Raw genomic sequence first — 13906 nt, 5'->3', positions numbered from 1 at the left:
TTGATAAAGAGCTTGTTATGTTTTAAATATTTATGCTTTTTTGTTGTTGTTTTTGTTTTGTTTTGTTTTGTTTTGTTTACATTAAGAGGAAACTTCAGTAATAGACCTTTGTTTTCCAACATTGGAAAAAGTAGTAAGACCCTTAATACTTTATATGCAAGCAAGTACTCTCAATTACTATCATTACAAGCTGAAATGTTGTCCAAAATCTAACTTCCAAAAACTGTTCCTAATTCTAATTCTATGTGAATGATTCAAAAATAAAGTTCTGCATAATCTTTAAGCAGTAAGAAAGTCAAATTTGTTTTGAAAACCATGAATGAAACAGCTAATTTTTTCCTATTAAATCTGAGAAACTGGTTTTATTTGGTTAACCTTAAGAATGATCAGCTTCAGGGGCACCTGGGTGGCTCAGCTGGTTGGGTGTCTGACTTCCACTCCAGTTGTAATCCCAGGGTCCTAGGATAGAGCACAGCGTCTGGCTCCTACTCAAGGAAAGCCTGCTTCTCCCTTTTTTTTTTTTTTGTCCCTCCCCCTCTTCATGCTCTCTCTCTCTTTCTCTCTCTCTCACTTGCTCTCTATCTCAAATAAAATCTTTAAAACAGGGATGCCTGGGAGGCTCAGCAGTTGAGCCTTTGCCTTCAGCCCAGGGTGTAATCCTGGAGTCCCAGGATAGAGTCTCACATGGAGCTTCCCTGTCGGGAGCCTGCTTCTCCCTTGCCTGTGTCTCTGCCTCTCTCTGTGTCTCTCATGAATAAATAAATCTTTAAAAAATATATAAAAATAAAAAAAAATTTAACTCTTTAAAATAAAAAAAAAAAAGAATTATCTTCAGATACTGTGTGGTCACCTATTAAAACTTAATGTACTATTTAACATCATTAAAAACTCAAGATATTTTCTTTTTTTTTAAATTTTATTTATTTTGCTATGAGAGACACACAGAGAGAGAGGCAGAGACACAGGCAGAGGGAGAAGCAGGCTCCATGCAGGGAGCCCGACGTGGGATTCGATCCCGAGTCTCCAGGATCACGCCCTGGACTGAAGGCAGCGCTAAACCGCTGAGCCACCCAGGAATCCCCATGAAGATACTTTCTTAAAATTGTATGATGCAGAGCAAAAAACAATTTCTATTGGAGAAGTGAATTTTGGCATATGCCCAACTATAAGGAACAAACCAAGGTTTTTAAATGCGCCACTTTTTTTTCTACAAAGTTGATTCATAAGGAAAATTACCAAATGAATAACTTTAAGGTTTAAACAAAGGTATTTATTCACACATATTATTATTTTTAATTTTCACTTTTTCCTCATTTTAACTTGATGTTCTTTTTTTTTTTTTTTAAGATTATTTATTTATTTATTCATGAGAGACACACATTGAGAGAGAGAGGCAGAGACACAGGCAGAGGGAGAAGCAGGCTCCATGCAGGGAGCCTGACGTGGGATTCGATCCTGGGTTTCCAGGATCACGCCCTGGGCTGAAGGCGGCGCTAAACCGCTGAGCCACCCGGGCTGCCGTAACTTAATGTTCTGTCATATTTTCACTTAATATTTTGTCAATGATAATAATACAAATGCATTTTCTATTTAGTTAGATATGCTTTTTCCCATTTAGATATCTATTATATTAATTTTTCTCCAGCCCAGATTCATTTCACCATTTTAGAGAAAAACATTTAAGAATATTAGAAATATTTCTAATCATCTAATTTGTGGATACCATGTGTTATGTGTCAATGCCAATTCTTCTATTCTTGTTTAAAATTGGCAAAAAAAAAAACTTATAAAAATTCTTAAGAATCAATTCAGTGTCAGTTTAGGCTATATTTTCAACTCTTTGCAAATTAACAAACAATCCAAGTGACATAACATAACATAAAAGTCAGTTTTAGCAACACAGTTCTAAGTGGAACATTAATGGAAAATCTGCACTGCAGAACTAGTTAAAAGAAAATATTAAGAGGTGTCTAGCTGGCTCAGTCATAGAGCATAGGACTCTTGATCTCAGGGTTGTGAGTTTGAGTCCCACATTGGGCATAGAGATTACTTTTTAAAAAAGGAAAAGAGGGGTACCTGGATGGCTCAGTGATTAAGTATCTGCCTTTGGCTCAGGTTGTGATCCCAGGGTCCTGGGATGGAGTCTGGCATCAGGCTTCCCAGAGGAAGCCTGTTTTTCCCTCTGCCTATGTCTCTGCCTCTCATTTTGTATGTCTCATGAATAAATAAAATCTTTAAAAAAAAAAGGAAAGGAAAAAATAAAGTGTGAAAACTATATAGTTAATGAATACTTATGATTTATTTTCTTTCCATATAGACTTGCTTTGTGAAAATAATAAAAAGAAATGTGATTCATCTCCCTGCCTTCATAGCACTACATCTACAGAGTTCATGGATAAATTCAAATGTTTGTGCCCCACTGGCTTTATTGGTAAGTAGCATTTGGCAACTGTGCCTTATAAAAAACATTTAGCCCTGGTGAACATACATCAGGATGCTATTGATTCACTAGTATTTCCTTTTTGTTCCTTTTTTATTTCCCTTAGACTAACATTTGATTTGCATCTCAATAACTTGAAATATCTATTCTGTCTCTAGACTCCAAAGCAGAACATAAATTATTTCACATGTAAGGAGACTTTGAAGTCCTACCGATTCAGAGGAAATTAGTCTGCATTTAGTAATTCTAAGAGAAGTTGTTGCAGTTTGTAGTAAGGTGACATGAATTGATTTTGACACTAATATATGGGGCATTTTTATTTGAGGAGTTTAGTCTCAGATATCACCCCAAAAGGAGTAAAAGATTTGGACAAATTTAAGAATTATAACCTGGCACCTGGTTGCCTTATTAAAACTTAACGTTTATTATTATTTTTTCAAAGGTTCAAGATGTGAAATAGATGGAGATTTGTGTGTTTCACATCCATGCAAGAATGGAGCTACTTGCATTGACCAACCTGGTAATTACTTCTGCCATTGTGTGGCTCCATTTAAAGGTAATGAACACCAAGGGAAAAGGAAAAGCAAACATAATTAACTTTAAAAAGTATTTCTGTCTCTTATCTGAACTCATTTCAGTCTTCCAACAACATTATTAGTCCTTCATTTGCTTAAAGTCAGCTTCTAAAGTGACCGAGTTATCCCTTTGGCAGAAACTAGAATGAAATAAGCTTTGTTTATACATCCACTAAAACAGGAGTTTCTTGTTTTTCTATTGGAAAGGCCACCGATACAGCCAAATGATAATATGAAAAGTAAGGAATTTATTACCAGTTTATAGAATTATATTTTAAGTATTTTTTTTCTACTAATTCAATTTCTCATGAAACTGTTAGGTTATTTTTTTCTTTCTTTCTTTCTTTCTTTCTTTCTTTCTTTCTTTCTTTCTTTCTTTCTTTCTTACTAAACTAAATATTGTTTGTAAATCATTGTGCAAACTAGTGTATAAAAAGTAAATCACTGGATACTTCCTTGGACTTCGGTATCTTTTTTCTGAGGTATGGAATTTAAATTAGCCAGGGTTCTCCAGAGAAGGAGAACCAATGGGAGATATATCTATTTATCTGTATCTATGTATTATAGCAATTCATTATGAGGAATTGGCTCACACAGTCATGGAGGTTGCAAGTTTCATGTTCTGCTGTTTGCAAGTCAGAAACCCAGGAGAGCCAGTGATGTAATTCTAGTCTTGAATCAAAAAGGCTTAAGAACCAGAGGAGTGGATAGTATAAAGCTCAGTTCAAGGACTGGAGGAAACCCACACCTCAACTCAGCAGATAGGCAGAAAAGTAGCACATCCTCCCTTTCTTTAGTTTTTGTGCTACCCAGGACCTCAATGGATTGACTGATGCCTGCCCAGTTTGGGAACTGCAATCTACTTTACTGAATCTACTGATTCAAATACTAATATTGTCAGGAAGCACCCTCACAGACACACTTGGAAATGATGTTTAATCTGAGCACCCTGTGGCCCAGATTGCCACATAAAATTAACCATTGCATTGTTCAACTAAATACAATCAATCTAGACTTTGTAAATGTTGTATATAATTTTTCTTAGATCTTCCTATAATTATTAATGAAAAAATATGACTGCTGACAAATTTCAAATATTTTGTATCTATATAAACTCACTAAATTATAGTTCTCTTATCTATTAAATGGAGATATGAATATACTTACTTCTTTGAGTTGAATATAGTAAGAAATATTCCATTGCCTACCAGAAATTAATAATCATCAACTTTGAATAATTTTCTTACCTATAAATACACACTAACATATAGCACATATATAACATATATGTTAGTATATATGTATATGTACATATATATGTATGTATATATACACCATGAACTAGGCACTATTTGCAAATATTTGATTAGGTATGACTTAGTACATACTTATTTTATTATACATCTTTAAAGGCACATAGAAAATTACTAAGCAATCCCAGTAATATTAAAAAAATAGATTTCATTTGAAAAATGACAAGTTTGACCATTACCTGGACCTTAGTTTCTTATACCATTCTTCAATAAAAGAATTGAGAGTTCTTTAGAGATCCAGCTGATTCTAGGACTAAAACACAGAATATACAAACGAGTGTGGAAAGTCTTAAAATGCCAGAAAGCAATGAGGTACTCAACAAAATAATGAGAGTATGTCCAAGGGACACATGAGCCCACTGCCAAAGCTAGAGTAATTTGAGCAAGAAAATAAAGAAGTAACGAATTATTACTCAAAATATAAAATAAATATCCATGAGTCCAAACGAGAAAAATCGATGATTGATAAATAAATGTATGAGAATCATAGATACATCTTTTATACAAAATAATTCCAAATAATTTATGAAGATACCTTGCATTCAAGGAGATAGAACATAACTTCCTACCTCTTAAGTTTGGGCTACGCTTAGTGACTGTCTTCCAAAGTGCACATCTTGGAAATGGGGGTTTGGAGAGAGTAACTTTACAGTGGAGAAACCTGACAAACACTGCCTAACACAAATGACCAAAGTTAACATCAACAGTGCTAGATCATATTAAGAGCATACACATTTGATTCGAAGTAATGAAAATGACACTTTATCATAGTGATTTTTTTCTTAAAAACACATTACCCCAGTCTAATCATGATAAAGTCATCAAACACATCCCAATTCTACAGAATACCTAACTAGTACTCCTTGAAACTATCAAGGTCATGGAAAGCAAGGGAAGTTTGTGCAAAAGATTTTTAGTTTAATATAGTAGTAATTATTTATTTTTGCTATTGTCATCCTTGCCAAAGGAAATAGATCCAAAAAAGTATTCCTAAGACTGATGTCTCTGGGTTTACTGCCTATTTTTCTTGTAAGAATTTTGTGGTTTCATGTCTTAAGTTAGTCTTTGAGTTTACTTTTGTATATCGTGTAAGAAAGTGATCCAATATTTTTTTAAAGATTTTGTTTATTCATGAGAGACACACACAGAGAGAGAGAGAGAGAGGCAGAGACACAGGCAGAGGGAGAAGCAGGCTCCCCACAGGGAGCCCAACATGGTACTCGATCCTGAGTCTTCAGGATCAGGCCCTGGGCTGAAGGCAGCACTAAATCACTGAGCCATCCGGGCTGCCTGAAAGTGATCCAATTTGATTATTTTGTGTGTAGCTGGTCAGTTTTCCTGAATGAACTCATCAACAAAATGAAAAGACTGCCTACTGAATGGGAGAAGTTACTTGCAAATGATATATTTCAAAAGGAGTTAATATCCAAAATATATAAAGAACTCACACAGCTCAACACCAAGAAAAAAAAAAACATGCAGTTAAAAAAATGGGCAGAGGACCTGAATAGTCAGACACTTTTCCAAAAAAGACACACAGATGACCAATAGACATATAAATAGATGTTCAATATCACTGATCATCAGGGAAAGGCAAATCAAAACCACAATGAGACATCACTTACTCCTGTCAGATTGGCTAGTATCAAACAGATAAGAAATAAAAACTGTTGGCAAGCATGTAGAGAAAAGTGAGCCCTTGTTCACTGTTGATGAAAGTGTAAATTGGTACAGTCTCTATGGAAAACAGTATGGAAGTTCTTCGGAAAGTTAAGAATAAAACTACCATATGATCCATCAATTCCACTTCTGAGTATTTATCCAAAGAAAATGAAAACACTAATGCAAAGAGGTATATACACCCCTCTGTTCATTGCAGAATTACTTACTATAGCCAAGTTACAGAAGCATCATAAGTGTTCATCAATAAATGAAGGGATAAAGATGTGGTACACAGCAGAGGGCATATAATAATTGTAGTGACTCTCTAGTGACACATGGTCATTACACCTATCGAGGTGAGCATTTCATAATGTAAACAAATGTTGAATCACTATGTTGTATGCCTGAAACTAAGGTAATATCATATGTCAAGTATACTTCCAGAAAAAAAACACACACACACACACAAGGAAAATCTGAGAAATTTTCAAAGCCAAAGGAGCCTGAAGAAACATGAGTACTAGTAATTTGTGGTATCCTGCATTGTATCCTGGAAAAGAAAAAGACATTAGTTTAAGACTAAGGAAATCCTAGGGTATCTGTCTGAATCTCCCTTTCAAGCATCCAACTCTTGATTTCGGCTCAGGTCAGTCATAGTCTCCATAGTCTACCTCCGTGAGATAGAGCCTCATGTCTGGGCTCTGCACTCAGTCTGCTTGAATTTTTCTCTCTCTCTGTTCCTATCCCTGTTCTGACTCTCAAATAAGTAAATTTAAAAAACTAAAAGACTAAGAAAATTCAAATAAAATATGGACTTTGGTTAATAATAGTGTATCAATATTGGCTAATTTGGTGTGACAAAAGTTCTGCACTAACATCAGATTATTAGTAATAGTGGAAACTGGTTGCAGAGTATACAATACCCTCTGAACTATCTTTGTAATTGTTCAGTAGATTTAAAACTATTCTAAAACAAAAAAGTTTAATTAAAAAGTAAATGATCACAAATAAATAATTTCTGATTCAAAATAACTTACACTTAGAGAAAACAGAAAATATGTAAAACAATCATTTTAGGTCATCATAAATGTTTTACCTATTCATATACTAAATATTGTAGTCCACTAATTATAACAAAGGAAAAAATTCTTTTTTTTGGAAAAATTCTTTAATCGTAATGCCATAGATTCGTAAAACAAATAAAATGCTTAATGGGTTTTCACACCAAGAAATGAATAAAACATAAAAGCAAAAACAAAGTTAAAATGATATAAAATGGATGTTCCTAATAATGCATATAGTATTTTTTTCTGGAAATAATGGCATGTAATGAAATTTATACTACTAGAAATACACTATACAATGAAAAACACATTTTTGACAATTTTAACTCACTTTATATTATTATACTTCTGTCTGCTAGAAAATTTGTCTTGTGTAGCAGAACCTAGTTGCTTGTTCCTCTTTTTACTTTGCTTCTGGCATAAGCTCAAATATCTTCCATATATTTGGGAACGTGTGAATTAATCCCAACCGATAGAAAATTGATCATAGTTTTAATATTGTACTCTGGTCCATAAAAACTGTTCTATAAATTCTTTTGTTCCCTTTATTCTTCTCCACTCTTGTTGGAAGTGAGATATCTAAAAAACTAGAGGAAAGAAGAACGAGAAGATAGAAAAGCATGGGTCCCTAAATCTCCAAGTAGAAATGTGTCCATGGGTCAGAAATACCCCAATTGTACTGAGTGAACAAAAAGACATGGAAGTTTTTATTGTGGTAAGCCATTAAAATTAGAAGTGCTTTTTTTTTCTTTGCAGCAACTAACGTTTTTCCTAAAATTTACCCCTTTAGTGCTCACAAACACTTCCTTGAAAATTTCATGGAATTGATTTTTAAAATGCCATAAATAAATATATTTTTTGGAAAACATGTCTGTTTAATACAGTTATGGATCATTTCTACAGAAAATATATATATATGCATATATATATAATTTTTTCTTTTAAATTTGTAATTTTTTACTTTCTAATTAAGTATAAGATTGTTAGCAATTTTGCAATATTCCAAAAAGAAATAAAAATAATATACAAAGGGCAGCCCTGGTGGCCCAGCAGTTTAGCACCACCTTAAGCCCAGGGTGTAATCCTGGTGACCGGGGATCTAGTCCAACATCCGGCTCCCTGCATGGAGCCTGCTTCTCCCTCTGCCTGTGTCTCTGCCTCTCTCTCTCTCTCTCTCTCTCTCTCTCTCTCTGTCTGTCATGAATAAATAAATAAAATCTTTTTAAAAAAATACAGAAAAAGGAAACCAGGAAAATACACTAAAAATCATAAGATTAAATTTAAAAAATATTTAGGTGATTTATTAATTCAGTAAGGTTAGTTATTTTGTATTGAGTAGACAATTTAACAAACTATGTCCCAGGTAGGAAAATCCAGGCCCTTCCCTATTTTGTATACTTCACAAACATCACTACACTCATTAAGTTGTGTGCTGTTGATGGCTGTTTCAGCTGCAACAGAGTGTTATGTGCTCTCTGCCGGCAAAACCTAAATTATTTATTGCCTGGCCCTTTCAGAAAACATTTGCTGACCCTTGGTGTAGAAAATGATCAAACAATAACTTATTTTATAAGCTAGTTGTTGTGGCTATCTGTTGGTATAGTCCAAGTTTTATTTATTGGTCTTTATCTACACTAATATATATACTTTATTAAAGTATATAGAAAATCTTGCTCTTTATAGGAAATGTAAATTCTGCTCTACTATATTAGGGTAATATCCTGATTTTTATTTTCGGTAAAATTGATGCCAGAAAAATAATATACATGTTTGGGAATTTATAAATTCAAATACGAACCTCCCTTTTTTGGAAAATTTAAAGAATATGTACAGTTACTGTATATCAAATATGTGGATTTGTAATAGTACTTTGAGTGTTTAAGAATATACCCTAGTTAAAACATTTGCCACCTGTAGAAGTTATATTTCATTGCTAGTTATAACTTACTAAAGCATACACTAGAGAAAGAAATTTATCCAAAAAGTAGATTGTGATTACATAGTCTACTTATGGGAACAATAGAAATAATTAGAAAAATCTTTGTATAATTATTCTGGAGAGCTGAATAATGCAGTGTTTTTATGCATGTTAGTTTCTAGCATTATAATTATAGATGTTCCACAAATAGCACATATTTCACACATGTTATTAATGCTATATATCTCTTTTGAAATCTGTAGAATCTCTTTCTTCTATTTTTTAAAAGAACAAATAAATATGGATAATAAGTTCCTTAATACAACAATTCTTTTTCCATGAGGTGTTCATCCACTAGAGTTGCTAGTGGTTAGTTTTGAATTTAATCTAGGCTCTCCTCCAAGTTCTAGTCTTAGGAACAAACTTAGAAAATAAATATCAAAGATGCATTTCCTTCAGAAAGAAGAAGTATTATTATTTTGTTTTCTGTTTACTATGAACTGAATTTTTCTTCAGCAGTGAACAGTGTTTTAGTAAATACAAATTGGTTTTCATCTTCTCTAATAGAGGTAATTTTTATGATTTCTGTCAAGAAAACCAAATGTTTTTCATGTAAGAAAGCAAGATATGGACTAGATGCATGTTTTACATTTTAGATACCACAATTTTATATTTTAATTAAACAAGAGGATACAAATCAGTCATTCACAATGAGCACTGTTGTCATTAACCAGTCTGCTGCCACAGTCAATCATTGCTTACTGGAGCACCCTCTAGAAAAGCCCTCTATACACAGCACTTCCAAAAAGAGTTCAGTAATAATAATTCATCTTGCTGTGCAAAATGTACCAAGTGTTGGTTTTTCATGTTTCCATGTGTGAATTAAATTGTAATAAATAATGCCTCAAAGTATAAATTTTCTATGTATGAGACAAAAAGAAAATTACTAATTATGCACGTACATACACACACATATCTAGGATTAAATATACTTCTCTTCCCTCCAAAACTATATGCAATTGTGCATGAGTCCCTGTTCTTTAAATTCTAGTTATTACTCTTTATTTAAAGAATATAATCATATATTTTAACTAGAATTTAAGTAAGAACTTGAAATTAAAAAAAGAAAATCTAAATAATAAAACTAAAAAAGTACAGGGAGAGGAAAAAAAATGTATGAATAATCAGTGCCAACTTATAGCCCTTACCCAATCAGCAATTTTAAATTCTGAAAGTTACAACCACAAAATATAATTGGAGTAAAGAAAAGATGATGATAACCACCTATAATGGAAATTGCTGCTGGCAGAAAATTGCTGCTGCCAGGACTGTCTTTGCCAGTAAAGCACTAAAAAGGTAGTCCATTGCAGAACTTGGAGTGTTTTCTTAGTAGCTGAAGAAGACCACAACTCTCAAAGTGCCTATTACACATCAGTGACACTTTGAGCTATATTAAGTTAATGTAATTGTCTAAAGAAAAAGTATGATTGATAAATCCAAAATCCTAAGTGGATATTTATTAGTAACTAATAAAATTGTTGATGATTGTATAATTCATAAAATGCACTATTTTCATATTGAATTTCATTAAATGAAGGAATCCTGGGAGAAAATAGGTTTGCATATATCATTGTTAAAGCAATAGTCTGTATTTTTTACATGTTTTGGTGATGAAAATTAAGTTGTTACCATTTTCTTCTAAAATATAAAGGTTTCCAATGTCTAATACGGAGAAGACCAGGCTTTGCTGTAAATTACTGTTTGTTTCTCAAGAAAATAAATGTTTAAACTAATAAGAATGTTATTTTAATAAGGCTACATATGTGCAAGTAGAATAGAAATATTGTTTGAGCAAATGTCTTATCTACTAAAGCTTTAATGACACATGTCCCTATATATGTAGCAATTAAGATAAAAGAGCAGAAATGGTAATTAGCCATTAAACATGTTTGCAAAAGAAAGTAAACATAGAAGAAAGGAAACTCAGCAAAATAAAAATGCCTAAGTGTGTTGAAAACTAGAATAATAATGCTGTTTTCTGGATAGGACACTCTGTTATGGGAACTTGTAATTAGAAAGCAGATTTAAGTACATATTTTTAACTGCTTTTGAAGTGAAAAAGACTAGAGTACAGATAATGGAGCAATTAGTTTTTCAGCCCTCACAGGCCATATCTCAGTCATTCTGGGTTTGAGCTACAATGGGGAGCTACAGATGCTGTCATTAAATGCTCCAGTCTAGTCAGTCTATAGCTATACTAAACATTCTTGGAGGACAAAATATTTTGGCTGGAAAATTTCTTCAACTCAACTACAGATCGGTTGAGTATATTAACAAAAATAGATTTGATTTAATTCACTTAATGAAAGTAAGGTATTAATGGAGACATCAAATAAATCGGGATAACTGTAAAGTACTGAGTTCATAACAATACAATAGAAAAAATATTCATTTAGTAGTTAATGTTGATGATTTGGTCTCCTATTTGTTCTCCATAGCAATTTAAGCCAGAAGCTTAAAGTACATGTTGGTTTGAAAATGAGTGTTATGTTCAACTTCTTGGTGATTACATCATTACCTTTAGTTTGACAGAAATTCTTAGATGCTGAGGCCATTTAGACATTAACAATAAAAGGACCCTGAGTGGAGGATAGGTATATTTCTTTGTATTATTTAAAGAGGGAATTAATTCTGTATACTTCTTTTATTAATTTCTTTCTCTGTTTTTAGAATTCATCAGTATTTACTATCCTGATCAAGTATTTATTTAATTGTATGATTTCAATCGCATTTTTCAATTTATTATTTATTTATTTATTCATTTATTTTTAAAGATTTTGTTCATGAGAGACACACAGAGAGAGGCAGAAACATAGGGAGAGGGAGAGGCAGGCTCCCTGTGGGGAGCGTGATTCGGGACTCAGTCCCAGGACACTGGGATCACAACCTGAACAAAAAGCAGACACTCAACCACTGAGCCACCCAGGTGCCCCCTATTTATTCACTTATGAGAGAGAGAGAGAGAGAGAGAGAGAGAGAGAGAGAGAGAGAGAGAACGTGTGTGTGTGTGTGTGTGTGTGTGTGTGTGTGTGTGTGTGTGAGGGTGGGCAAAAGGGAGAGGGAGAAGCAGAGTCCCTGTTGAGCAGAGAGCCCAAAGCAAGGCTCAATCCCAGGACTCTAAAATCATGTCCTGCCTGAGTCAAAAGCAGATACTTAACCAACTGAGCCACTTAGGTGCTCCCAATTGCATTTCTTATTAATGAATCACAGTTATTACTTATCAATTTAATATCCCCTACCTTTTTTCTTGATAACCTATAGACTACATTTGTATGGGTAATTATATTTGATGATACTTTCTGTAAAAATAACATATCAAATGAAAAAAATATTGTCACAGACTATAAGTATGAATGGATTATATTGAACATGCTATGGAGTTTAATCAACAAGATGTTGTAGAAATTCTTCCATCTGGGTAACCCAGCATGTGCAATGGTAGGATGACAGGTCTGGCAAATTCAGAGAAATGCTTAACTATAACCTACATTTTATACTAATCACTTTTGATTTGTATCACCAACAGGAAATAATGTAACCTTGATACTCTTAACAGTTAGAGAAAATTATATTTAAGTTGAAATTTACAGAGAAGGATTAGTTTACAATGTATTCATAATAATCTGAACTCTAAAATTGGAAAATGATTACACCACTGTTGTTTTATTTTCTTCTTTTTTTTTTTTTAATTCTTACCTTTCTTGGTTTCTAGGATATTACCCACCTTTAATTTCTGGTATTATTCAGCATCCTGTACTAACTCCCTTACCTTTTCATTATATATGCTTTTTAGGTTGATCAAATCTATCCACATGTATCAATGACTTCTTTCCCAGCATGAGGAGAAAAACAGACTTTTCCCTTCAATTTGAAAGAACTACATGTTGATGATTTCTAAACTGCTATGCATATCTTAGTATAATGAATGTTCCAAGAAGAAGTTTAAAATAAAATAGAGTGATCTGAAGCAAATGAAAGGATGGGAATTTGAAGGGCTCAAGGATTTTCAGTGTATCCAAAATTTATCCTGCGGGCAAGGAGGTTGGAGTATTAAGTACAGTCCAAATCAGAAATGTCATCTAAGAACTACTAGGGCCAATAACAAGTCATTAATCTGGGAAAAAACATATACATTTTGAGAGTTGATCTAAACTGTGAAGTAGAACTCATTTCTCTCTTACAGAAGAGTTACATGCCGGAAAAAGAAAAAATTCAGGTGCTTGCAACAATGAAGCTGTTGTCTAAAGTATAGTTTGGAAGCAAAGTTTGAGGTAACTGGACAATATCAGATGATATTTAGGTGACAAACCAAACAAGATAAGCTCTTATGTTTGCATGTATAAAATGAGGAAAAGAAAAGTTATGTTCAGATTCCCAGGGTAGATAAAATGAGTTATTGCACTGGGGCCACAGAGGTAGAGAAAGTGTGTTTAATGAAGAGAGAAATCAGAAGAGCTTCAAACATACTGAGTTTGTCAGACAATAAATTATTAAGGTAGAAGGCTCAATTAAATAATCCTAATACGTGTGTCTGAAGCACAAGAGAGAGTGGAAAGACTATGTTTACTAAAATATCAGTTAGAAAGAAACATGTAGAATGATAAGGAAAGAATTCTTGGGATAGGCACTGAGGACACCTAAAATATAAAGAATGGATGGAGAAGAGAATACACAATGTGAGGCAATAGGAAAAGTGAGAGAAGAATGTTTCTATTGGGGAGAAATGATAAGACAGTGTCAAATATTGTTGGATAGCCCAGTATACTTTGGTATCAGTACAGTCCAGAAAAATAATTAGAGAGGTCTTGAAGACCTTCATAAGAAAATATTCATAAGAAAAGTTTAGTTATTGATGTTGATATTGAATGAGACAT

At 33.2% G+C, this 13906-nt stretch overlaps 1 protein-coding gene across 1 annotated transcript in view; it reads left to right on the top strand.

Moving 5' to 3' along the window:
- Window positions 1-13906, top strand: part of EYS (eyes shut homolog) — a 1553129-nt gene that overhangs the window by 388820 nt on the left and 1150403 nt on the right. Inside the window, exon 10 of the mRNA XM_055330595.1 lies at window positions 2883-2996. Within this exon, the coding sequence (XP_055186570.1) occupies window positions 2883-2996 (114 nt within the window). The remainder of the gene's footprint in view (window positions 1-2882; window positions 2997-13906) is intronic.

This window comes from Nyctereutes procyonoides, unplaced genomic scaffold, assembly GCF_905146905.1.
Source record: "Nyctereutes procyonoides isolate TBG_1078 unplaced genomic scaffold, NYPRO_anot_genome, whole genome shotgun sequence".
Classification (NCBI taxonomy): Eukaryota; Metazoa; Chordata; class Mammalia; order Carnivora; family Canidae; genus Nyctereutes; species Nyctereutes procyonoides.
Note: the sequence above shows the minus strand (reverse complement) of the source record. Positions and strands in the feature narration are given on the sequence as shown.